The sequence below is a fragment of the Melitaea cinxia genome, chromosome 27 (genome assembly GCF_905220565.1).
Source record: "Melitaea cinxia chromosome 27, ilMelCinx1.1, whole genome shotgun sequence".
Classification (NCBI taxonomy): Eukaryota; Metazoa; Arthropoda; class Insecta; order Lepidoptera; family Nymphalidae; genus Melitaea; species Melitaea cinxia.
The window spans coordinates 2,836,609-2,864,200 of NC_059420.1; the positions used below are offsets into that span (position 1 = coordinate 2,836,609).

Sequence of the window (27,592 nt, forward strand, 5' to 3'; positions counted from 1 at the left end):
AATCAACAATTAGACCATAAAAGTTCAAAAAGTCTACGCCTATTATAGGTTTATTTACATCGGCTACAACAAATCGCCAATTAAACAATCTTCGCAAGCCAAAGTCTAGATTAAAATGTACAAAACCATATGTAGCTATAATAGAACCATTTGCAGCACACAGATTGTAGTCCGTTTTGGCACGACGATATCGAAGAAGGGACCGAGGGTAGACACTTAGATCGCTTCCTGTGTCGATCAAAAACTGCACCTTCGAAGCTCGATCTGTGAGAAATAGGCGACCAGTAGCAGAGGATGGGCAGTCAGCAGTCGCCATTATTGACCGCCCCTGGCGTTTCCCTCCTTGAAGTCGCATGGTTTTATGCATTTGCTGGCTTTCACTCCAAACTTCCAGTGGTACCAGCAAAGTGGGTACTTCCTGAAGTTTGACTGCGATCGTTTAGACCTGGATGCCGATCTGCGCTGAGATGATCTTGCGGATCTGGTATTGGATCTACTTCTTCTTTCTGATGTTAGTTGCTGGAACTGTCTCCGAAGTTCGGCGACTTCTTTAGTTAGTGCTTCAACGGCTGAGCTGGAACTGGCTTGGGGTTGGCTGGCAGACGCCACCACGGGTGACGGAGTAGCCAACTCGTGGACACGATCAGCTAAATCTGCCAAATCGTCGATGCAGGTTGAAGATGGTTGGCCTGCGAGCACTGTCTGGATTCCGTGCGAGAGACGACTAACCCAAATGGTCCGTAGGAAGTCATCAGGAACATTGACACCAGCAAGGCTCTTCAAGTGGCGCAAAAATTGAGAGGGCTTACGGTCTCCAAGTTCCTCGTGCATCAAAAGCTGCTTAATTTTCTTTTCCTTAGATGACGCTAGCCGCTTAATCAGCTCGGTCTTCAGCTTTAAAAATTTGTTAGTAGGTGGTGGACTAATAATAATATCCTTTACCTCTCTGGAAATTTCGTTGTCAAGCTGGCCCACTACATAATAAAATTTTGTAGCATCTCTTGTTATACCAGATATTGTGAACTGCCCTTCTACTAGCGCAAACCAAAGTTCAGGTTCCTCCGGGCAGAACGGGGGGAGTCTAGCTCTGACTTTAAAAATTTTAGTATCACTATCGATAGATTTTTCTGTCGGCGTGGTATCACTACGTGCATCTTGATATTCTTTATCCATCGTTCAAAAGCGGGGTCACCAGTTTAGGAGTTAAACAATATATTTATTAACAGTTTAGCACTCGAACAATATAAATATCCGATATCCACAATTTTATTTATTACAAAATCAAATTACGTTTTTCTCGCTAGCCCTTGTCAAAATTCTCGATCATGCGCTCTGTACTCTTTCTAGAGCGTTCTCTTAGAAATGACAAAATAGTTTGAATTTAAAAATTGTGAGAGAAATAAGTAATGTCAAATACGCCGTATACTACGGGTATCGTGCGGATATGCTTGTTTATTAAATATATATAAAATAATATTTTATAAATTAAATAATAAAAGTTAATATATGTGAAATACAAATTAATATAATATACATAAACAAATAATAAATGCCAGGTAGCCTACAGTTTATAAAATAAATAATTATCATACCTATTTGTGACTGATTATATTTTTTATTGTACATTATTGTTTGCGACTTGTATTGTTGACTTTTAATTTGTTTATATTAAACAACGATAAAATAAAAAAACTACCTAGGTTTTCATCCTTGTTTGAGTCTTCACTATCGCTGGTAGATGATGACGAAGATGTTGATGAAGTGTTACTACAGGCCCGACAAGTAGTATTTTGATTTATTTCTAGGATATCAAAACAAAGAGTACATAGTAAAATTAATTAAACATAAATAAATAAATATTGCAGAACAGTCGTACAACTATACCTACCTTCGGTTAATACTTCAACAGTTTTAACATCATGTTCATGAGAATCATTTGTTACTTCCATTGTCTCTTCAAGACATAGAGTAGAATAAATATTATAAGGAACTTCAAGACTAGATTGATGGAACGACACTGTTTCATTTTCAACAACTGACATTTGTTGATTTTCCACTAAAATAAACAGATAAAAAACAAATAAGTATGTCGGAAAAGGGAGGTAGACTGATTAATAATAATGTAAGGCAACACAGACAGTTAGCTAGGTAACAATAGTAGATCGAAAGGGTGAGGGAGATACTCAGAGCAGTGCCTAGGACTTGTGACCCAGGTGTAGGTTTAAGGAGGCCCCCTTTACGATATGTATCAACGCTCGCCTCCACTGCCCGAGTTACCCGATAGATCGTATCTGACAATCAATTCGTGTACATCAATTAACTATCAAAGAGTCTAAGTTAGCTCATCATCATAAAGTCTAAGTTATATCATGCCACGCCAGAGCCGTACTGACTTAGCCGCGGTTACTAAGGTCCTTTTATACAACGTTAGAATGACTTTAGTGAGAGAGGGTAGAAATATCGAACGATGTGCTAGTTGTCAGAATGACTCGAGTGAGGGTAGGGGAATATCGAACGATGTGCTAGTCGTTTACAAATATGACGATGGCGCCGACAAGTACATTGAAATATAAAAATACATTTAAATAAATTTCATTAGAAGTAAATTTGAATCATGTTGATTCAAATTTACTTCTAGTGAAATTTTTGAATCATATTCACTCGTAAATAATTTTGTTTGCAAAAAATAAGTTTATTAGATAGGCCTTTTTTAATAAAAACAATGTAAAATTGTAAAACAATAAGTTGTTAAGAAACAAACTCAAAAGTTTTTTAAAAGATACACTCACATTCAACAGGAACTTTTAACGATTCGTTGGAAGAAACAGAAGCCGTTTTATCTATTGCATCTGGTGGCTTCTTAAAATTATTTCTTATTTTCATAAGCCGTTCTGACATCATTCTATAAAAAGTTTAGACAACAATTTTTCATTCCCATAAACATAAATTAACGCTAAAGTAAAAATACAAAGAACGAAGAACTATTTATGCTTTAAGATTTTAAACAAAAATGAATAAAATTGTATAGAACTTAGTAGCATCTCAAAAGGAGCTATCTATACTGTCGACAAATTTTAATAATTATTGAAAAAAATATCCCGAATACGGTTTTAACATAAAAAGTAGCCAGTATTTCCAATTAAAATATTTTAATAATTAACTAACTATATAACAAACATAGCACTTTTTTGATTTAATACCGTGTTCTACAAAACAATATTTCAATAATTAAGTAACCTTATAACAAAAACAGCACTTTTTTGATTTAATACCGTGTTCTACAAAACAATATTTCAATAATTAAGTAACCTTATAACAAAAACAGAACTTATTTGATTTAATACCGTGTTCTACAAAACAATATTCCAATAAGTAACTTACCTTATACCAAACACGGCACTTTTTTGTTTTAATACCGTGTTCTAGGAAACAACAGCGACTTTTCGATTCAACGTCCAGCGTAAGACTGAATAAGACTGTGTTGGTCGAAAGCTACATGTGACACGAGCGAAAAAGATGGAGATACTACCCTGTCCCCCGCGCCATTTCGCGTCCGATCGTTACAAGTCCCTGTTCATTAGAAAGATCTTAATAAGTGGTACTCCATTTCTTATCCAAAAGTCGAGATTTTTGAGATAATACCCTGTTCATCCAAATGAACGATTTGTCTCCGCCCCGAATAGCAGAATAGGTACCTATTAAAAAAGATTGGAAAATTGTTGAAAAAAATAAAATAAATGTAAAAAAAATTCCAATACAATGTTTTGTTGGAAATTTCCAATACAATTGTATTTTTAAACTGAAGGTCATTTGGTATTGACCTGAGTTGAAAGCTGTAAATCTTCGACCATTTTTATCTTAATTCGCGTTGTAATATCTTTGCTATAACCCTATGAAACAAATTTCATAAAACATGGACAAAAGCAAACCAAATTCTCATACAGGGTTATGAGAGTCTATGAGATCTGATAGATTCTTATAACTCGGTATGAGAATTTTTTCCATAGGGAAGTCTTAATGCGTAAATAAACACTTCCAGACAGTGGTTCTATAATCTTTTATATCTGGGAGAGGATATTTATCATCTTTATGCAATTATTCACTTTTCGGTATCTACTACCACTACAAGGCGCAATTTTTTTACTGATTAATTTGATTTTTTGGTAGGTTTCCTTATGAATTTGCAATTTTGCATTGACATTTTGCGGGGTGAGGGTTTGTGGAACGTCGCTCACTTCTCAATTTTCCATCTGCGGGTTAGTAGCAAAACTACTCGCACAGCGACCTGACATCGATATATCGATGTCACTACGTAGTTCAGCTATCTCACACTAGATGTCGATAAGTGTAGAAAGTAATGAGTTCTCGAAACTTGAGCTTCAAAAAGTTTGTGTAATAACTGAATAAAGTAAGATTTAACATTTTTACTTATTTGTTTGTAATAGACAAATCATTATAACGAACATAATTTTATTTACAAATTTAATTACCTGCGAAAATAACAGTTTTGGTTAATTGCTGTCGGTTGGTTGCGAAATCTTAAAAACGAATATCTATACGTTTTTCTGATATCGACGCTTGAAAGGCAACCCTTACTAAGCGACATTCAGTAAACTTTACAGGAAAGCGATTTAAAGTTCAAATATAAATTAAAAAAATCATAAAAATTTACCTAACTGTTTGATTAAAATGATGTTAACACTCGTAGAAGTCATTTCTTATAGCTATCCACATTGTTAAAATAGGATACCTGACACTTCTATAAACACCGGTTTGTGTCGGTTAGATAAAATTTATTTTTTGATTTGATTAACAGGTAAATTTATCTAAATAATTACTGTAATATGTGCACTAACATGCAAAAATAGGTAAACTTACTTAGTTTAGAATTTTGATACAGAAAGATTGATCTAAAAAGATCTGATAGTTTAAAATAAATCAAGAAAATTTACCTGAGCATTTATTATGATTTTTTCGATTATAGAAATTCTATCTTAGTTATTAAAATTACCTACAATACTACAATAATGATACAATATAATACGATTAATTACCAAACGTAACATCGTAACTGACTAAGCTAACCAAGAGCTCTAGGTAATTTTATCATGCACGAAAATAAATTAAATAAATTATTATTGAATAATCGTCTTTATTGAAAATTAAACAAATATGCGCCGTAGTGCCGTACATACAAAATAAATAATGATACTAATCACGCAATAGTATTCAGTCTGAGATCATTTTTTTTTTTTTGGATAATTATTATCACAGTCGCAATTATAAATTACACTATAATCTTAATCGCTCACTTTCAAAAAAAAAAAAATAACACATTTTTAGTATATGAATCATGAATTTCACATATAGTATACATTTCATCGAGATCTGACAACAACGTTTGGAGTAATCTTTGATAATGCGTATTTACTTGACTTTTTTTCGGAAGGTTAGGTAGCTACGTTGAATTACTTGTCGATGTAATTGAAGTCGGTTTTTTCGTTTGCCAGATAACACAATTATACGTGTAATGATACGCATAATCTTAACTAATTACATTTATAAAGAAGTAGTGGTTCGAATTAAAAAATTAGTTTTGTGTTGGACTATCCATTTACCAAGAAAGACTATAGGCTATATATTATTTTAGTAGGTTTTTTTCTCAAAATAACTCCGATGAAACCGCTCGCCACACCTAGGTAGTATAATATATTTTTAGTTCCTTTTAATGTCAACGGCAAATGTAAAAGTTTTTTCTTTTGGAAAGAAAACAGTGACAAAAAATAAATTTTAATTAATACAATTCACGATGCATAATTAAACATAATTATATAACAAATACATGTTTGAGTATTATTTAGTACTCGTACTTAACAGTTCAAAATAAAAATTTTAAAGCAAATATTTGTACACTTCCTAATCCATTTTTTTTTAACTTTTTACTATTTATTGGTGTTCAATAAAGATTATATTACTATTATGTAACATAAAAATACAATTACACTAACATTAATAATAAGTTTGTATTGTTTATTGTAACAATAGTAAGAATAGTGATTTATTATAAAACTAGATGGCGCCACACGCACATTAAATCGCGCTAGCGTTTTGTTCAAACTCGACTGGTATAACGAAATTTTACCGTCGTATTGTCAGACCGTCTAAGGTCCCGGTTGTTATCATAAACAAATTTTTGCCGTGGCTCTTGTACTCTGTACATTCCACTAAAAAAGTGAACTAGTAACATTAGGAATAGACTTGCGCAAAACAGTACTTCAAAATGTAATGTAATATTACATTACATTTCGTACTGAGTAATATGGCATCACACCATCACACCGAACATTACCCGAAATGTGTACTGTTCGGCGTGAGATATTTCTTATGAAATGCTATATATCACGTAATTGTCATCACACCAAACATTCCATGAGATTTTGTACTTATAGTATGTTTAAGTGTACGGTGTTCGGTGTACTACGTAGCAGACCAAACATCACTTTAGCATAAAATGATAAATGAGAGGTGGAAAGTGGCTAAAAATTCATAATATCTGTTTTGTTTTTTTTTTTTTGTTTGGTTTTCTAAAAGTTTGTTCTAAAATTAGCTTTGATTTGTAAAAAAAGTTGGTTTCCCTTCATACTTAAGTAAACCCCAAGGAAAATTGGAATATTTATTCCAGGCTTAGGACTGGCAATACACATGGACAACTAAATTGATACTAGCCGTGATCCGCGATTTTACCCGTTCAGTTTCGGTCTCCATGTGATTATTGATCCTCTTCGGATGTCCCATCGATCACTATACCAAATTTCATCAAAATCAGAAAACGTAAAAGGTAGATAGAGCTACTTTCGCATCCCTACTAATATTATAAATGTGTGTTTGTTTGTTCGTCCTTCTTTCACGTCAAAACGGCTGAACCGAATTTGTCAAATTTTGGTATACAGTTAAAACAGACCTTGGAGAGTCTTAGGCTACTTTTTATCCCGGAATCATCACAGGAACGGGAACTACGCGAGTGAAACCGCGGGACGCAGCTAGTTTATAATATAAGTTAGGAATAAACTAATGACCATGAATACGTATTTAAAAATCAACTTTATATACATACAATGATTACTTTTTTTATGTCAATACTTCATTTATAATTTTATTTTCACAAGCAACATAAACGAACAAAACATTTTAATAAATGCAAAAGCAGAAATTTGAACTCGAATTTTAGCGGCAGTCAAGTGCGTAACGCATTATTAAAAAGTATTACGTACAGTGTACTACTGTACTGTGTGGCTACGGTACTAAAGAATTTAGCCACCCCCTCTCTTCCCGTGGGTGTCGTAAGAGGCGACTAAGGGATATCACAGTTTCACTACCACCTTGGAACTTAAAAAGCCGACCGGTGGCGGGATAACCATCCAACTCCTGGCTTTGAAATACACAGGCCGAAAACGGGCAGCAGCGTCTTCGGTGCGACAAAGCCAATACTGCGGTCACCAACCCGCCTGCCCAGCGTGGTGACTACGGGCAAAACATATGAGTTCACATTATTTTTGGCGTGAACTTGTGGAGGCCTATGTCCAGCAGTGGACTGTATAGGCTGTAATGATGATGATGATGACGACGTACAGTGTTGTGCTATAATATGCCTTAGTATTTTAAATACGATTCATATTTCACTTAAAAAAATGACGGAAACTCGCCACGGCTCAGTAGCTCGCTCTCACTCATACTAACGAAAATAATATAGAGCTAGAGAGTGAGGTTATGACTGGTTGCAAAAGTGCGCCGCGCATCACCGTGTCTCATTCAGTAAGTGAAGTTAGACAGAGCAAATAGATAAGGAATCCAACATTCCGACCGAACAGAGCGCGTAATGTCAAGTTTGATGTGTAATACTTCATTTCGTCGCGTAATGTGTGATGCCATATTTCATGTTCGAGTAATATCACGCGTAATGTATCAATTGCATTACTTACACATGTCAAATGTTGATCTGTTTGTTCCCGGTCTGATCTCAATGTTAAGGACTGTATGAATACACATTACACATGGAGTACACTCATTTTTTCTTGTTTGACAATATTTTACCGGACCGAGAACAAACTGAGAGCAACAGTAATGTGAATCGAGCCTAAGTCGGTATGTATCACTGATTAAAAATTCGTTTTTTTTTTTTTTTTTTTTTTTTTTGATATAATCAGATTTAACCTTTTGACCGCCACGCCTCAAAACCATTCCCGTGCCCTGTACGCCAAGGCATAAAATAAACAAAAATACCTACTAAAAAAATAGTGCTGCCAAGAGTCGTTATCGAGTACCACACAGTGACTTGTTTTTGCTGGTTTTTATGCAATAAATGACTACTTATATAATCTAGGAAGGTTTATTTTTTAATATTTTTCTTGTGTTATCTTGCACTCGTTATATATACTTACAACAACATAAATAAAAAACAAACATTACAAAAATAATCGTAGTAAAGCACAACACTCTTTTCTATCGCCATGACGTCATTGTCACGACTGGACGACTACGGCGCAGCTGACCTACGGTTATGAAACTCTCTTTAGAGACGTGCTGTGTCGCACGCAAGGAAGCCGCAGGCTATATAACGATTTCGAATCGAATCGATACATACATGAAAAGTAATTTAGAAAAAAATTAACCTAATTCAAATTTGTAATTTTTTAACCAACTTCAAAAAAGGAGGAGGTTACTCAATTCGACCGATTCGATATATATTTTATATTTTTTTTATTTATGTTTGGGGATAACTTTGTCGTTTATGAAACGATTTTGATAATTCTTTTTTTGTTGGAAAAGAGATAACCCCGGTATAGTACCATGCTAAGGAAACCAGGATTTTATAATGAGATCTCGAAAATCTGCATAACTTTTACTGGGTGCACCGATTTTGATGATTTTTAATTTAATCGAAAGCCGATGTTTATCATGTAGTCACATTTAAATTTCATCCAAACCCGATTACAACTTTTTGATTGATCTTTGATAATGCGTATTTACTTGACTTTTATTTCGTCTACCTACGTTGTATTACTTGTCGATATAATTGAAGTTAGTTTTTTTTTCGTTTGCCTGCAAACACAATTATTATCTTATTAGATAATAGTTTATTATTTAAGGTTCATTAGAACAGTATTCCACTGTGCCCCGTTCCATAGTGCCCCATAAGGCCAACGTTTTAAACGAGTTTTATAAAAACTTAGGTTATTTTTTGAACTTTCCACACAATTGTCTCAAATGATTAAAATTAATGAAAAAAAAATATCATTTACCTATTCTTTAAACTGTTTTACTAAAAAGAAAGTACTTTGAAAAGAAATCTCAACTTTTGAACAAGAATAATTGTGTTTGCTCGAATACAACGTAGATCGACGAAAAAATAGTCAAGTAACTACGCGTTATCAAAGATTACTCAAAAACTAGATATCAGATCTCAATGAAATTTATATGTGACCACATGATAAACATCAGCTTTCGATAAAATTAAAAATTATTAAAATCGGTACATCCAGTAAAAAGTTATTACGAATTTTCAAGAGTCCCTACGCGCTGTAATTGGCCGAAGCGTTACCACACGAATTAGTTTAGAATTCAAATTTTTGTTGACACTGTTCCATAGTGCCCCGTGTTCCATTGTTCCCCAACTCAGTAGTTGATCCGATGAAGCAAATTAATATAATCGGTGCGGTCGACGCCAGCCTTAGTTTAAAAGAAATATTTACATGCGTTAAATATTTTTTTGCTTAGGTAGCAAATAGTACTAAAACAGTACTGAGTAAGTAGCAATATTTCAAATCAAATATTTCACGACACACAACACGACATGGGTCTTAGAAAAAAAGCTTTTATGAGAGTGGGGGTTAGAGATGATATTGATGCTGCCAGATGATTTTGAGAATGAGAAAAAAAATCGTAATTTCGCTCTTAACCTTAGATAAAAAAAAATGAAAAAAAAAAATATTTCTTTTTATTGTATATTATTAAAATCATCGACGCCTTCCAAAATGCGACGATGTTCTAAGGTCTCGTCTTGCACTTCACTAGTTTTCTCGCTATTCGCTTATGACGTCATCAGCGTGTCGTCTATACTTGACAACGGCGTGTAGAGAACGGATTAATGACTACGCGCTAGAGATGCGCCAGATTTGAGATATCAGATTTATTATGGCGATTTGATTGATTTTAGTTGATTTGATTTTTTATTCATTTGCTATTTATGTGTTAGCTGATGATAGTTTTATGTTTTTTACCTTTTGTTTTATTCAAATATTAAATTATTTATAGAAAATATAACACGTTTGAGTTGAATTTTGAATAGCTAATTGCAAAAATGACTAGTAATTATGATTTTTTTTTAAAGTGCAATAAAGAATATATAAGTCATCTATACCATTTTGACTAGCCCGTTGGCGCAGTTTGTAGTGACTACAGGTCAGCAGGTGCTTTCTGCTCCGGAGGTTATGGGTTTGATTCCCACCCCGAGTCTGGTATTTATTTATATGTGTATTATTTATATGTATGCTTATCAAAAAAAAAATATAGCTATACCAGTCAGCTGTTACCTATAACACAAGCATTAAGTTGCTTACTTTAGGAACAGATGACCGTGTGTGTATGTTGTAAATATTTATTTATTTATTATTTATTTATACCTCTTGCGTCACATCCCTAGCGGTCAACTATAGACGACTTCGGCGTTCTGGACATATCATTTACGTGGAATAAAAATGCATGTTTTTATTTCAATGTTTCTCAGTACGTGTAGCTCTAAAAGACTTGTTTTTTATACTCAAATGTTGCGGGGATATTCTATTTTCATAAATGTTGAATTAAAATACTAGAAATATTTTTTTAATAATTTTATTTAATATTTTTGTGGTCCGGGTTTTTTGTCACCTATAGACGTCGCTGGCGCACAGGACTCGCGAGCCCTTGTCAAGTATAGGTGACTACGGCGGTCAAAAGGTTAAATCGACAATGACGCGATTTTTCGTCTCACCTTTTTCTTTTCGGTTGCCTATTTTACAGTCGCCGTTTTATATGGTGCTGTTTTTACATGAAAGAGTTGTTTCGTGTGATTACTTGCTGTGCCACACGTTATGACTCGCTTAATTTCCGATCCGAGGAACGTCGGGATAAAAAGTGGCCAATGTAATCTAGATCTCCCGCTATCTAGGCACAAGTTTCATTTTAATCGGTCCAGTAGGTTTTGTGTGAGAGTAACATACATACATTTTCACAAACTTTATTATTTATAATATTAGTAGTATTTAAGAAACGCAAGGAATTTATCGGCTGATCATTTTTTTTAAGTCGCCATGAGGGCTTTATTTATATTTTCACATCCCTAATTCCATCTTATGTCCCACATAAACGTTTTTAAATAAACACTTTTACTACCTACATTGTTTCCTATACCCAATTGAACTTCTATTTTAAATTTTACTTTGTGTGAAAGAGATTGCCATGCCTGATAAAATTTTGTTTTTTAGATTGTTTGATAAAATAATGTCTAATAATCTATATAAATAAATAAAGATGAATCGCCAAAATATAATCGCCATAATAAAAATAATAGCTCTTACCCGTGGCTTCGGTCGCATTTCATTTTTTTTTTTAATAAAAAGTTTTTATGTTATTTCTACCTCCAAGGATATGTATAAAATTTCATGATGACCGGTTAAGTAGTTTTCGCGTGTAAGCGTAACAAACAAACAAACTTATATTCACGTTTATAATATTAGGAATCATAAAAAAAAGTTGAAAAGATCGACACATTAACAAAAGAAAAAATATGGCGGTACGAAGTCCGGCGAATACATAAAATAAATCTAAAAATCTCAAATAAACAAATATTAAATTATTGACATCACTACTGTTAAGAAAACTGTATTTAGAAGACATTTGACACGGAAAACTAGAAACCAACTTAGAACTTTCGTTTAGATTTTTTTCCTCGTTCGATGTGAAAACTAAACGTGACAAATTTATTTTAGGAGAAAAATCGTATTAAAAAAAATTTGTCTGAAGAGAAATAGTGTGTAATTTATATATTAATACGTGAAGCAAAAACTGTACCTTCTTGCGAAAATTGCGCGAACGGAAGAGTATATTTCGCATACTTATAGTTTATATAGAGGAGTGTAGAATGCTAGTATTATCTTTAGTTATGCTTAAAATAATAAAATATATGTATAAATCGATTAAAAAAACATTACACGCTACACACGGATATATACTTTGTTTATTATTATAAAAGTATAGTTTTTGACAACAGAACACAAAAAGTTCAAACTTATAATTTAAATTAGTCGAAATCACTTGTACTTTGTATTTGATGTTTTGATATTAGTGAAGTTTGCGAAAAAAAAATTACTTTGTTATAACTGAAATACATAAATAGGTAACGAGGTAAATAAGAAAACAGAAAGTACAATAGAAAATTATATATTTGAAATACCACCTTAAACAAAATACTTGTATGTACTTATTTATTTATTTTTTACATGACAAAACAATCAACAAGTTACAATAAAAAAAAAATTTTAGATATATAAATATTTTTACCAATTGTTTGGGTATTTACGATACAAGTCCATGCAAGCTTTGGCGTCTTCAGATGAATCGTGTTCGCCATTTTGGATGATTCTTCCCAAATAATCTTTTGCGAGAGTCTTTAGAGCCACAGGTTGCCCGCCATTATTCTGAGTAAGAAATCAAATTTATAATAAGGTTACGTTTTACCTGACAAAAATAAGAGATAAATTTCGTTTAATTTAGGTAAAAAAGTTTTTTTGACATTTTGTTAAATTAACACTAAATAAATTACATTCCAAAAAATTAATCCGTGTGAATATAGATGATCATTGCACTTTTTTAAATTACAAATTGTTATTAAGTCTAGACATGACTGTGTTATCGTATCGGTACAATAACTAGTTGGGACCGCAATCAATGAACAGAAAATAATTTGTTTATGTTAACACTTGAAAATTATAACAATCGGAATACTTTACAATTTTTAGTCGGATAATTGTAATAATAACATTAACAAAATACTGTAAATAGATTTACGAAATACTTTGGAAGTTTGAAATCATTTTTAAAAATAACTCTGTTAACGAAGAAGCTCAAAAAGAAGCTCAAAAACTTATTAACTTACCCTGTTGAAAGCTTCGTACTTGGCCAGGTCTCTGATTTTACACTCCAGATGAGAGAGGTTAAGCGCCTCCAGGTCGAATTGAAGAGAGTGGCCCACCAGAATACATCCATTTATAAGATTCTCCACTTTGTTTCTGACTACAGAAAAGTCTTTGCCGTTCTCTAGATGGTGCTTCTTGATTCCACTATAACAGCTTCTAAAGTCTGTGATCGTGGCTGTAGGCTTTACGTACTCGTCTAAAACCACCCTGCCGGTCTCATCGACAATCGTCACACGGGCAAGGATGCTCCGGTTTCCACTTACGACCATTTCACAGTCCATAGCAAAGATGCGCGGCATTTTTAATGATAAATTATAATATTATAAAATTATAACTTGCAAGGGCTTCTAAATTAGCAATAAGAATGAGAACGCGTGTGATGCCATGTCGCTTTTATACCCCTTAGTATTATCAAAGCCCCTTGTGATTAACCGATTTCCTTAAGGCCTGTGTTGCCAACCCCAAGAAACTAAAAAAACAGCAGCTCACCAAAAAAAAAAACAGGAGAACACGGTAGTTAAAGTAAAAAAGGTAGATTTTATACTTCCTTGTATAATTAAAATATTTTTTTTTAGTTATTAGGACTTTTAATTATTAATCGGGACACACACACATTGTTATATTTTCTTGATCACAATAAAATAAAAACAAAAACCAAAGTAACATTATTTTCTACTTTCATCCTCAATTGCCTCAATCTTTAGAATTTACAGACTTTTTTATTTCCTTCTTAAAATCATAAATTGTTTTTTTTTCTTTAGTACCTTTTTGTTCCTTTAAATAAGTTGCAATCAGTTATTTAGGATTTAACCGATTGCTACTCATTTGAAGATTTAATGTGTAAGTTTAATATTTTGATACGTAATTTAGTTTTCATAATTTATAGCAGAAGATTATCTTTCCACGGTGGCGCTGCAAATAAGCACAAAAGTTTTTTCAGCAATTCATACAGTTAACACAAAGGTTTAACATTTGTACATGCTTGAAATGTTTTGAAGTATCCAAAAAATATATTTTGGAGAATTTTGTACATAATTTTGTAAAAATTGTGTACATGATTTCTCCGTGTATAAAATATGAATGTCAATCACATAAGAGTGGTCAGGAATTTCCTGCCATCTGGTATCATTGTGTATAATTATTTAGTGGTCATCAAAACATATCACATAGTGATGACGCTGAACGCTAATTGAAAAACAGTAAAAATTAGAAATGAAATAGAAAAGGGGGCATCAAAACAGTAGGGTTGGTAACACTGCTTTAGGCACAAACGTAAGTGAAACGGTAATTTCTAGTCCATAGATAATATGAAAATATTATAGTTGTATATAATATACAACGATAATTTTTTTCATTATATAAATTTTTCATAGACAAATCGAGAATAATATAAATATACTTCAATTCAACTTTCAACTTTTCAAGTGATATAATTAAATTAACATCTGTATAATAAAGAAAATTTACTTTTACATGTGAAGGAACAATAAAAGTAATTTTAGAACGAAGTTTCTTACGGCAGGCTTGACATTTGGCTGGGCGACCAAACTGAAAAAATGTGATATATACTAAAAAAAGCGTAAAAAAGTGACGTAATATCAGTCACACGACCACAGAGTACATTGAATATACGGGTACACACGACTGTTTAATATGACGTTCGTAAAACTAAAATATTACTAGTAAACTTTTTTTTTTAATTATTTATGTAATTTTATACTGTCGACAAAAATAAATAAAGACACATGTTTTTTTATTTCACTTAATAGTTTGAATTATTATTATTATTTGGTTTGATTTATTTTATTTTACGGTATTTGTTATTATCTAAAATACTAAATTTCTAAATACTTTTATGTTCTTAATTAAAAACCAATCAACAAAAAATAAATAAATCAAGAACTAGAAAATATAAATAAATTTCAACATTTTCTTTGTGTTGCTTCTATACTATCCGAAGGAACTTCGTTCCGACCGTGTCCCATGACACCACATAATTTTTAGTTTTATTTTTGTTTTATTAAAATGTTACGGCCTACGGCCCTAAGTCAACCTACTCTATTCGATACGGAACTGTCAAATTGTTATGTTTAGGTCAAAGAGTAAAGTAACTTGCTTATAGTTTAGGTTTAGGTTTAGTTTAGTGCATGGGCTTAGTGTGACATTTGTTTTACAAAAAAAATAGACGGTTAATTTTACTATTTATAAAACGAATTATATTATAAATGCAATAAATCCTTATAAATTCTAAAAAGGTGTCTTAAAAGTAAAGTCTAAAATGCGATTATTGAATGAGTGGTTTTTCGATGCACCATGGGGTAAAATTGCATGTAAGTTATTATTTATTAATAATTTATTTATACTAACCAAAACTAAAAACAGATTTATTTATTTATATTTTATTACAAATATCGTTAATTGAATATTTGTGCCCTGTAACTTATCATATTCTGTTGACATTTGAGACTTAAGTTTTAAAAAGTATTTAATTAAAAAAAAAAAAAAAAAAAAACTATCAATAATATTGCTTCAGCTTATATTTTTGTATTAACTTATTATTGAATTACCCATAACTCTCCCCCATACACTGTAATCGTTTCAAAAATATACTTTTCGAATGACTGTTCTAATCTGATTCTAACTTCAAATAAATTAGGATGACTAGAGAAAAACGTATAAGTTATTCTTTTATACTATGTATGTAAAAATGTTTTCTTTTGTACAAATACCTATACTCTTAATTTGAACTGACAATAATATTGAACAATGCAAACCAGTGATGAGGTTATAATGTAGAAAGTACCTATGCTTAGAATATAATTGATTAATTAGCTGATTCAGCTTGTAGTATCCCACAGTAATTCTTTCTTCATGTAGAAGGGCCCAGACTTAATCTACCTCGCTTTGCACTGCGGGTTGGTATATTACAATGAGTTATGATTGCCATCGGATGTCTTGGATGCCAACCAGGACTGATAGCTTTACATGCTGTTTGAGGCACAAAGAGACCCAAAAGTGCACATTTTTTTTTTATACCACTAGGTCGACAAACAAGCTTACGGCTCACCTGATGGTAAGAGATTACCATAGCTTATAGACGCTTGCAACACCAGAAGCATCGCAAGCGCATTGCCAACCCAATCCCCAATCCCCAATCCCCCCAGGAGCTCTGGTCACACCCAACAGGAACACTTGAAAACAGTATTATTTAGCTGTGATCTTCTGTAAGGTCGAGGTACTACCCCAGTCGGGCTGCTACATATTTTGAGCAGGAAATTTCTGCTGTGCCCTATCTCAATTGAAACACATACCCAGACTAGAAAAAAATATTGGTCTAGATATATCTCTGGATGGAAATTAAAGTTGCATTTGCAGCGTAGGTTTTATCAGCGGCAATTAGAGCTATTAGACAGATAAATTCTTTATTTAGCCATACATTTACAAATTTCTTCAGCACACAGATATCAAAAATGTCCATTACAGTTAACATCTTATATATAACATTCTCATGTCACAATGTTAGTCACCATACTTCTCCGAAACAGCTGGACCGATTTTTATGAAGTTTTGTGTGCCTATGGGGTAGGTCTGAAAAAATATATGGTAAAATAACATTTGCAGGGTGAGCTAGTAAATATATATAATATTGAAGCTCTCAGAAACAACACACTGAAACAATAATTTTTTAATAACGTTTTTTATAGATAATAAATATTTTATATTGAACTAAGAATAAATTACAAAATTGCACTTATATACAAACTTGTATGTAGTAAATGACTACTTTATATAATATGCTAATCTGATATTTGCAACATTGTCTTATTTTTAACCGACTTCCAAAAAAGGAGGAGGTTCTCAATTCGACTGTATATTTTTTTTTTTTTTTTTTTATGTATGTTACATCAGAACTTTTTACTGGGTGGAGCGATTTCGATAAATTTTCTTTTAATCGAAAGGTGGTGTGTGCCAATTGGTCCCATTTAAATTTATTTGAGATCTAACAACTACTTTTCGAGCTATATCTAATAATGCGTTTTTACTTGACGCTTTTTTCGTCGACCTACGTTGTATTATACCGCATAACTTTCTACTGGATGCACCGATTTTGATAATTCTTTTTTTGTTAGAAAGGAGATATCCCAAGTTTAGTACCATGATAAGGAAACCAGGATCTGATGATGGAATCCTAGAGAAATCGAGGGAAACTCTTGAAAATCCGCAATAACTTTTTACTAGGTGTACCGATTTTGATAATTCTTTTTTTGTTGGAAAGAAGATATCCCTAGTTTAGTACTATGATAAGGAAACCACGATCTGATGATGGGATCTCAGAGAAATCGAGGGAACTTCTTGAAAATCCGCAATAACTTTTTATTAGGTGTACCGATTTTAATGATTTTTAATTTAATCGAAAGCCGATGTTTATCATGTGGTCACATTTAAATTTCATCGAGATCTGATAACTACTTTTTGAGTAATCTTTGATAATGCGTTGTTACTTGACTGTTTTTTCGTCGATCTACGTTGTATTACTCGTCGATGTAATTGAAGTCGGTTTTTTTTTCGTTTGCGAGCAAACACAATTATTTATGAACAATGTGGCAAATAAGAGTAGACCCTACTCCCGAGCCTTCCCAGGAGCTCTAGCCACCGTACTCATCCCAGGAACACAACAATACTCGTGAACAGTGTATTTAGCTGTGATCTTCTGTAAGGTTGAGGTACTACCCCAGTCGGGCTGCTCCATATTCTTAGCAGGAAATCCTCAATCAAATTTATTTATTTATTTATTTAACACCAACAAGATAGACACTGATAATAGACAGATATAATCATAAACAAAGTATCTTAAAAAGTAAGCATTATCTTAATTATAGGTGTTACACTCATTCTATTAATTTAAGCACATATATAAAGATTATTATAACAAACAATATTAATTAAAATACATTAAAAATAAATTCCAACATAGTTCAATAAAGTCCCGATCAATTGACCATACAGTTGAAATGAAAAACAATTTGATATGATTTGATTATAAAATTAAATTAACATTAATGATTAAATTGCAGTTATTTTAAAACTAAATAGTATAATCTAAAATTGATAATTGAAAATCTATTTATATAAATTAAAAAAAAAAATGATATATAATAATTAGAGAATAAAAAAAAAAAAAAAACGTTAATGAACTATGTCATGCAAAAAATCATCAGCAATTATATATTTAAATATTGATAAGTTACTCGAAAAAATGTCAATAGAAACATTAGAAACCATTGTTTTACCTTTTTTTCAATGTTTTTTCTGCAATTCGATTTGTAAAACGAATTAAAACTCATCATCAGCCTGTTAATTGGTGAATGGCGTCCCTGACGAGTATGGGTGAATTTTTTTACAAAAGAAGTAAATGAAGATGGTCTTGCTGATCTTGAAGAGGCATGACAGTTTAATTTATTTAATAAGTAAGAAATGTCAATGACACCATTCACCAACTTGTGCAGAAACACAAGATCGTGGAGACGTCTTCGATTCACAAGTGGTGGAAATTTAAGATACTTTAGTTTTTCCTCGTAACTATTGAGCGGCCTAGGTATATCCTGATAAAAGGAGAGGTGCTGTAGGAATCTTTTCTTTACCTTTTCAATTCTTTTACAGTAGATATCGTAATAAGGATTCCACACGACACTACCATACTCCAAGTTGCTACGAACTAGGGCTGAGTAAATAGTAATTTTTGTCTGGGCGTTTTTGAAATCTTTACAATTGCGGATTATAAAGCCAAGGGTTTTAAGGCTTTAAATTATTTTAAATTTTAATGATTTCCAGTAATATCTTGGGGTAACGAAAATGGTGCACCAGTACTGCTGGTTCACGGTCGTCAGGACAGCGCGGCCACATTCCTGCCCTTATTAGAATACCTACCTGATGATCATTATTATGTTGGACTCGACATGCCGGGTCATGGGAAATCTGATCAGTATCCAATCGGTAAGAATCTATGAGTATTTATATTGTTAGAGTTTACTTTTTTAGTATACAACTAGGTCGGCAAATAAGCGTACGGCTCACCTGATGGTAAGAGAATACCGTAGCTTATAGACGCCTGCAACACCAGAAGCATCGCAAGCGCGTTGCCGACTCTAACCCCCACTTCCCCCCAGAAGCTCTAGTCACCTTGCTCACCTACAGGAAACACAACACTGCTTGAAAGCAGTATTATTTAGCTGTGATCTTCTGTAAGGTCGGGGTACCTCCCCCAGTCGGGCTGCTCCATATTTTGAGAAGGAATTTTCCTGCCGTGCCCGACCTCAGTTAATTACTCAGAGTAAAATAATCATGATTATTGTAACTCCGATTGACTATTAGCAATCAATTAATATAATATTATATTATACTAGGACCTATACTTATTTTTTTTTAAGGGAGTTAATAACATATATGTTAAAACAACGTTTGCGGGATTAGCTAGTTGATATATAAGATTATAAATTATCAAAGTAACCTATTTCCAAACAATTTGCATGTGTTAATTTCTTTCTCTCTTTCTCTCATAGCCAGTTACGTTTCGTATATAAAGACACAGTGCAGGCGTATTGTGCAGGCCTATTGCTAAAGAATTTTTACTTCAGTCGTGTGGTCACACTCACAAAAAGTAGAAAGCACACTCGTTTTTTTTTTTTTATTTTTTTTTTATTTGTCTATAACTCCTTTGCTTTAGGTTTCCAGTCTTATGATTATCTTCTTCTGTCACTATTAATCTTGTTTAAAAACTTCTTAGTTATCTAGTATGTGACTTGTATGCAGCTTAGTTATATAGTATGTATTGTAACTTTTGTGTGTATGTGTATGTATGTATGTGTGTCTGTGTGTATGTGTGTGTTTGTATGTATATAAACAAACTATCTATGTAAGTATGTATGTCTATTTATTGAGTTGCTTCCTATTATTTTTTTATAAAATTATACTCTACGCCTACACCGTCAATATACCATCTCCTTTGCCCTAAGGTTGCTCGGAAGAGATTGCTCTTAAGAGCCATTTCACAAAAATCGGTAACAATCCGCGAAATTGTAATATTTTGACGTCGTTAATCTCAGTGTTGGATTCAATAATGTAATTTATATTCTTGAAATATAATAGAGCAACCTTTGTTGTAGTCCATAGTCAGATCAGAATTTTGATTTATATTATGTGTATAAAATTATTAACCTTTTCATCAGCCTCCTCCCTGGGTAAACGGTCGCAATGTATACTTTGAAGTCCTACTTTTCAATAACCTCTACGTTGAAACCATTTTAAAAAAAATATCATAATATGTGGAATATAATTTTGTTGTCCACTATCATAGATTTTTATTCCATTTGTATCTCTATTAAACGATAAAAAAAATTTAAAGTTACGAATATTGTCCAAATAAGTACAATTTTAAATGCGATATTTCTCTTAGAAAACTAAGAAATTTTAACGAACTATCTTCATCAAAGTAAACTTACATCATTAAGGAATACAAAAAAAATAATTAAAAGATGTAATTATTTTTAATACATTTTATATTAAATAATAAAAAGATAGTATATATTGCCACGCATCAAGCCCGGTAAATCAGTCGAGCGCTAGCGCTCTTAGAGGTAAGGTCCACGCCAAATTCTGCGCAGCCGTCTCTTTCGCTCACACGCGCCAAGTGCCTGTTGTTATAGCGGATAAAACGCATTTGATACTTTCATAATAAAATATGAATAAAATAAACATATTACGAAAAAGACTGTAAAATAATATAATGATAATTTCTGTAAACAAATGTATAATTTAATTTTCTTTTCTCACACTATCAATACAAATAGGCATTTCAATCTGTTTGTCTTGTTATTTGTTAATTAATATGTTTGTCGGTGTCGATGTCATTAAATGCTTTTTTATTCATATCGTAAATATTAGATTCATTCGTAAACTGAAAAAACTCAATCAATTTAAAAAAATTGTTTCATAAAATTGATTTTTTTAATTTTATTTTAAATTTATTGACTGTTGTTATATAACATACTTGAAATTTTTAACAAATTAATTATGTAAAAAACATTTTATACCATAGTTATAATTTTTATTATACATCAGAAAATGATCACGATGGTCTTTTGGTTGTCACACTATACGTACTAGCACAAAGATCGCGCGGCTCGTACGACTCGCGCGATGCAACCAAATTTACCTAAACTTGCAGAGCGTAAAATTGTGAAATGGCTCTTAAGCAATAAGGCCGCCTTTTTTATATATTTTTTTCTACAAAACTAATGTTGCTAGCTTATTTTATTTGTTTGGTGTACAATAAAGTGTTAAATAAATAATAAATAAGTAAATAACTATACTAATTACCAACATTATAAAGCTGAAAAGTTTGTTTAAACGCGCAAATTCAAATTCATCAACAATGTTACTTTGTTAGACTGTTTTGTTTAAAAAAAAATTAAACAGAAATAAATTAATTACTTAGTAAGGGTCAAAGGCAAATTCTACGTAATCTATAAACGTATGAAAGACGCTTTGTTCCGGAGGTAAGACGTAAAAAATGGTTCCTTTGTTTCAACAATGACATACTGTGCTGTGTATATGCGATAGTCGCTTTGTTGATAATAAAATTTTGCGTTATTGCTTCCTGTAGGTACCGGCCTCCTTGTATTTACTGGTCGATGTGATTGAAGTCATTTCTTGTTTCGTTTGCAAAGAAACACAAATATGATTGCAATATATGAGACTGATTACAAAGATAAAGATTATTATTGTGAAAAAAAAAATATATCAAAATTCTCACTGTTGGTCTCAGTCAGAAAAAGTAATCAAAATTCCTATTACAGAGTAGTAATCATTAGTCACCAAATATGATTACTTTTTAAATTACTTTTTGTAATCTGTATTCATGATTACAGACTAGAATCGTAATCCTTGCTCCGCTGCTGAAAATTGCAAATAAAAAAACGATGATTTGTATGGGAAGCTATTGTGAACTGTTGTGTGTTTGAATTCAAATGTTTCATACAACTTTTATAATATTTTTGTTTTTATCTTTTTTTATTTGTTCAAAAATACAAAAAACACATACTTAACATTTATTCATAAACCTGCCACGAAAACTTATAAGAGATTATCCGGACAAACAGCCGCGTCGCATACCATATTATCATATAACATAATTAGCAAAGTTTTGTGACTATTAAACGCTTAAAAATTTCAATAAATGTTCTTTAGTGATCTTCTATATTTGCGTTTGGCCAGGTACAACTTTTGTAGGTCTCCGGGAAGTTCATTAACAAATGCAGGTATAATGGTGTTTAACATTCTAGCTCTGTAGAAATTTCTAGCATTCGGTATAACAATTCTGGATCCAGATAACCCAGATAAAAATTGTATGAAAATTATAAGTTGTATTACTCTGATTACATTTTGCCCAGGTCTGGACTAAGTTTATTAACTTAAAATTTTTAATTATAATTTCAGGCACAGCGTTGACAAGATTTTTCGGTGTTTTTGTTATTGATATAACAATAAAACATTTGAAATGGGAAGAGTTTAAATGTATCGGACACTCAATGGGCGCTGCACATAGTAAGTTGAGAAATTTCATATAGTCTATATAATATGATTGTCTTTTTACCTTTGGTTGATATAAATGTGTATGAATTGTATGTATTTATATACCAGCTGTGCCCGTGACTTCATCCCTATGGAATGTAACGAAAAATGTATTGTTCAGTTCGCAGTTATAAAATAAAATAAATTCCTAAAATAAAAATGGCTTAAGTTACTTCTTATTACATCAGCTATCTATCAGTGAAAGTTCCATGAAAATCGGTCCAGCCGTTTCAGAGAGAACAGACAGACAGACACACAAAAAATTGTGAAAAATGTTATTTTGGTATATGTACCGTGTATACATACATGTGTATTTACTAAAAGTGGTTATTTTAATATTACAAACAAACATTCCAATTTTATTTATTTCTATATATTTTATGTATATCTATATGAGTGAGTATAAATAGTGAAATTCGTGTAGACACTAGAAAACAATATATCTATATGTTTATGTATTCATGTGTATGAATATATGTTTGTATATGGTATGTATGTATGTATATGTGTATGATTTTATATTATATTGTAATTTATTTTAATTTATAAAAAATATATTTGTACATTTCCCAACCGTTTTTCTATTCCCTGTCCTATACCCAAAGGAAGATATCGCTCTTTTAGCGATAAGACCGCCTTTGTACAACTTACTCTAATTGTAGGTACTATTTTTTGTATCTTTTAATGGTGTACGATAAAGAAAATTATTATTATTATTATTTAAAATACTGAAATGTAACACGCATGTTCCGATCGACTGCAACGACAATAACAATGACATACTTAAAAGAAATTTAAAAGAACACACCAGAGATATATCTATACAAATAAATAAAATTAGAGTGTCTGTTTGTAATATTAAAATAACTGCTTTTTACTAAATGCATATGGAACGTATGCACGGTACATACACCAAAATGATATTTTTTATAATTTTTGTCTGTCTGTTTGTTCCGGCTAATCTCTGAAATGGCTGGATTGATTTTGACGGGACGTTCACTGACAGACAGCTGATTTAGTAGGGAGTACTTTAGGCTACTTCTATTTTTGAAATTTATTTATTTTAGAACTGTGCGAACTGACCAATAACATTTTTGTTAAATTCCACGCGGGCGAAGTCGCGGGCACAGCTAGTTAACAAACAATATTGTTCGATGTAATATTTTTATTTTAGAGTCTAATAAATTTTGTTATAGTACTATTCGCGTTAAGCAAAATTGTGTGTCATCGCTGTCACTTGGCATTAGAATGGCGTGTTCAACAAATTGACCAGTTAAAGTAGGTTCAGACAGGTGCTTGGTCAAGGGTCTCAAGGGATGGTGCTAAGGGACAACAATGACGAACATTCTTAACGCAAATAAGACTACATTGGACTACATATTTATTATTTATTTATACAAAACTTATGCCTAAACTACTGGTTCTATTTGACTCAATCATTACAGCCTATACAGTCCACTGCTGGACATAGGCCTCCACAAGTTGACGCCAAAAATAACGTGAACTCATGTGTTTTGCCCATAGTCACCACGCTGGGCAGGCGGGTTGGTGACCGCAGTACTGGTTTTGTCGCACCGAAGACGCTGCTGCCCGTCTTCGGCCTGTGTATTTCAAAGCCAGCAGTTGGATGGTTATCCCGCCACCGGTCGGCTTCTTAAGTTCCAAGGTGGTTGTGGAACCTTGTTATCCCTTAGTCGCCTCTTACGACACCCACGGGAAGAGAGGGGGGGGGGCTAAATTCTTTAGTGCCGTAGCCACACAGCATCTATTTGACTGATATCTTAATATATTGTGTAATTTTGATTTTGACTGTCCCGTTGGCGTAATTTGTAGTGGCCCTGATTTTTGATCCGCGGGTTGCGGGTTCGATTCCCGCCTGTGCCTGGGTGTAATATTTGTATTATTAAATTTAGCTATACCTATCAGTCGGCTGTTACCTATATTGTTAGACGTTTGCCGTAGGAACAGACGGTCGTGTGTGTATGTTATATGATATTTATTTATTGATGCTTCTGTACGTGTGCTTGTCACCAAACTCTTCTTAAGCGATTGGACTGATTCGCTTGAAGTTTCGTGTGTATATTTCAACGGGTTTGTGGATAAAAAAATTGGATTCATTATAATTAAACAACACTAGAAAACAATTGGACTCGCTAGTTGGCGCTGTTGTCGCTTTGTGAAGAAATCAATATTTGGTATTCAAAATTGGCTGCTATCCCGGGCGGGATGAAGTCAGCCCGTTTCGCTAATTTTGTATATCTTATATAGGTTTTGCCTGCGACTTCGTCCGCGTGGAATAGTAACAATTCTGTCATACATGATTTTTGCAAAACTTTTACTGTTTACGCAGGGCACGCAGCGGAAGCTCTCAAAAGGAAAAACCCGATTTTGAAACATTCTTTATTGATGCTCCGCTCCTATTGGTCTTAGCGTTATGATATATAGCCTATAGCCTTCCTCGATAAATGGGCTATCTAACACTGAAAGAATTTTTCAAATCGGACCAGTAGTTGCTGAGATTAGCACGTTCAAACAAACAAACAAACAAACAAACTCTTCAGCTTTACAATATTAGTATAGATATATCTTATAAATAGTGTCTAGTATATCTGGTTTAATTTAATCCCTCTCGTATGTATCATTTCAGCGCTATTCTACAACGCTCTTTATCCAGGACAAATAAAGAAAATGGTATTATTAGACCCAGGTCCAGCCCTCCAGTATCTAGTAACACTTGATTTGAGTAAACTGTACTCGTCGTATGAGGGTTATTATAATAATTATACAAAGATAAACTCACACAACCGTGTCTACACAATGTCGGAGGCTTTGCAAGCGGTAATGAGAGCGAGGGGCATGACAAAGAAGCAGGCTCAAGTTATATTGTCTCGAAATCTTAGGAAAGTTGGTGAAGATCAGTATAGGTAAGTAATCAAATTGATTAAAATTCTTTTTCAATCTTTATTTAAGGTTTTAAAGGACTTTTTAATTGTCATTTTCACACTCAGCCCCCAGTAGGATTTTTTTATGTCCTGGCACGGAAACATGCACAACACACGAGCACAAACGCCCAGACCACGATAAACATCTATATGACCAATACATATGTGTGTAGTGAGCGGTGATCGAACCCGCGACCGCCAGCGCAACAGCCAGTGCTGTGACCGCTGCGCTAACGCGTCGTCCAAGATTGTATTGATTGTCATATATATTAATACGCTAAGGTTAAGATGTTTGCCTCCCTTTTTAGAAAAAACCTCACAATTACTGCACATAAATTATATATCATTTTATAGATAATTACTTGCTCTACCGGCATCCAAAACTAAAAAATATATTTTTGCTTTTGTTTTTGTAAATTAATTAATTATTAAAATTATATATATATATATATATATATATATATATATATGACGGCTTTAATTTTGAAACAATGTCAACATGATTGACGGTCAGTAAATTTTTTACTTATTTAGTGCGAATTATTCGCACGGATATTGCTAGTTATAGATTACATTAGTAGTTTCTTAATTTAATTATATGAAGTAACTTTTTGTTATTAATAAAAAAAAAATGTCTTTATTCAATGCTCTAAAACCTATCTATCTTTATCTTTCTTTATATGTGTCTGTATTTTGGTGTACATTAAGAATAAATAAATAAATAAATAAAACCTTTGAATCATCATTTTACAAATTATAATTATGTTAGTTTTTTTAAAAGTGAAATATAGTAAATGCTACAACTGATTAAAATGTTGATACTGCGGGAATGAATCACCAAGGAACTCTACATCTGTAAATCTTGAAATGTAATCACTTAAATTTTCAGATTGTCGTGGGACAGACGACTACACAATTATGCGCTAATGAACTACACACCGGAGTATTGCTACGAATTATTTACTAAAAGTTCACCGCCAACGCTGTATATAATCGCAGATCAGAACAAGAGGTACGAAGTCACGAAGGAGAGACTGGTAGCTGATGAAATTGTAAGGAAAGTATCGAGAAATGTCAAGAACTTCTTCATAGTCCACGTTGAGGGGGGGCATGATCTCCATTTCTTGAATCCGGAACTCATCGGAGAGGATGTGTGTGAATTTTTAAAGCGAGATTTCACGAAAACAAAATCTAAGTTATAGTGAAGACTCTTTTGTGAATGCAACGCTTAAGAGTGTATGCTACCTCAAATTGCTTATTTTCCACTCGGCAGGATGTCCATATCTTCCAAACTACTGAATATTTAAGTTTGAAATTTATGTATGGTAAAGTTCACTATATAAACTATCTTTCATATGTTTCGAAAACACGATTCCATAAAATTTTCTCGATACAAAAAAATCGCAAAGTTACCTCTATTTTTGTATTAAAACCACAATATCTCAGTAAATATAGAAGTTATGGACTTGAGATTAAGGATAGTAATTGAAATAAGTATGAAGAACATTTTATATGTTGCGTTTTTTAAAAAATAACTATTGATAATGTTTGTGGGGAGAAAATACATATAATTCGCGCGATGAACAACCAAGCGCTCTCATTTCTCATGTGTATTTAGTACGGGTGAAATCTGAATTCGACCTGAGGTAGTGTAGACCCTTAAGGGAGTGATAAACGTGCGAAATTAAAGTACGTGGTTTTCAATATCGCGAACTTCTCGGCTCGACGTTGCTGACACACGTGAATAGGGACACGGTATCGAATACAAAGTATCGATAATGTACTATACAT

General features: G+C 32.6%; 3 protein-coding genes across 3 annotated transcripts; 1 reads left to right on the forward strand and 2 right to left on the reverse strand.

Annotated features, from left to right (window-relative positions):
- Positions 1-315: 315 nt before the first annotated feature.
- On the reverse strand, positions 316-1,173 carry LOC123667273. The gene has a single exon (XM_045601231.1). It carries the CDS (start codon positions 1,171-1,173, stop codon positions 316-318), a length of 858 nt encoding a protein of 285 aa, XP_045457187.1.
- An 11,285-nt stretch (positions 1,174-12,458) lies between these two features.
- Positions 12,459-13,598, reverse strand: LOC123667039 (RNA exonuclease 4-like). The gene is made up of 2 exons (XM_045601042.1): positions 13,190-13,598; positions 12,459-12,731 (listed from the first exon to the last, which is right to left on the reverse strand). Exons 1-2 carry the CDS (start codon positions 13,526-13,528, stop codon positions 12,591-12,593), a joined length of 480 nt encoding a protein of 159 aa, XP_045456998.1. The 5' UTR covers positions 13,529-13,598; the 3' UTR covers positions 12,459-12,590.
- A 1,764-nt stretch (positions 13,599-15,362) lies between these two features.
- LOC123667162 (serine hydrolase-like protein) lies at positions 15,363-27,017 on the forward strand. The gene is made up of 5 exons (XM_045601131.1): positions 15,363-15,559; positions 19,062-19,223; positions 22,725-22,832; positions 25,507-25,783; positions 26,691-27,017. Exons 1-5 carry the CDS (start codon positions 15,508-15,510, stop codon positions 27,001-27,003), a joined length of 912 nt encoding a protein of 303 aa, XP_045457087.1. The 5' UTR covers positions 15,363-15,507; the 3' UTR covers positions 27,004-27,017.
- Positions 27,018-27,592: the final 575 nt, after the last annotated feature.

Excerpts from the sequence above, each read along its gene's own strand:
- LOC123667273 (XM_045601231.1), bottom strand. The coding sequence starts at position 1,173 with ATGGATAAAGAATATCAAGATGCACGTAGTGATACCACGCCGACAGAA.
- LOC123667039 (XM_045601042.1), bottom strand. The coding sequence starts at position 13,528 with ATGCCGCGCATCTTTGCTATGGACTGTGAAATGGTCGTAAGTGGAAAC. Across the intron at positions 12,732-13,189 it reads AGTACGAAGCTTTCAACAGG|AATAATGGCGGGCAACCTGT; the intron begins GTAAGTTAATAA and ends TTTCTTACTCAG.
- LOC123667162 (XM_045601131.1), top strand. The coding sequence starts at position 15,508 with ATGCGATTATTGAATGAGTGGTTTTTCGATGCACCATGGGGTAAAATT. Across the intron at positions 15,560-19,061 it reads ACCATGGGGTAAAATTGCAT|TAATATCTTGGGGTAACGAA; the intron begins GTAAGTTATTAT and ends AATGATTTCCAG. Across the intron at positions 19,224-22,724 it reads ATCTGATCAGTATCCAATCG|GCACAGCGTTGACAAGATTT; the intron begins GTAAGAATCTAT and ends TTATAATTTCAG.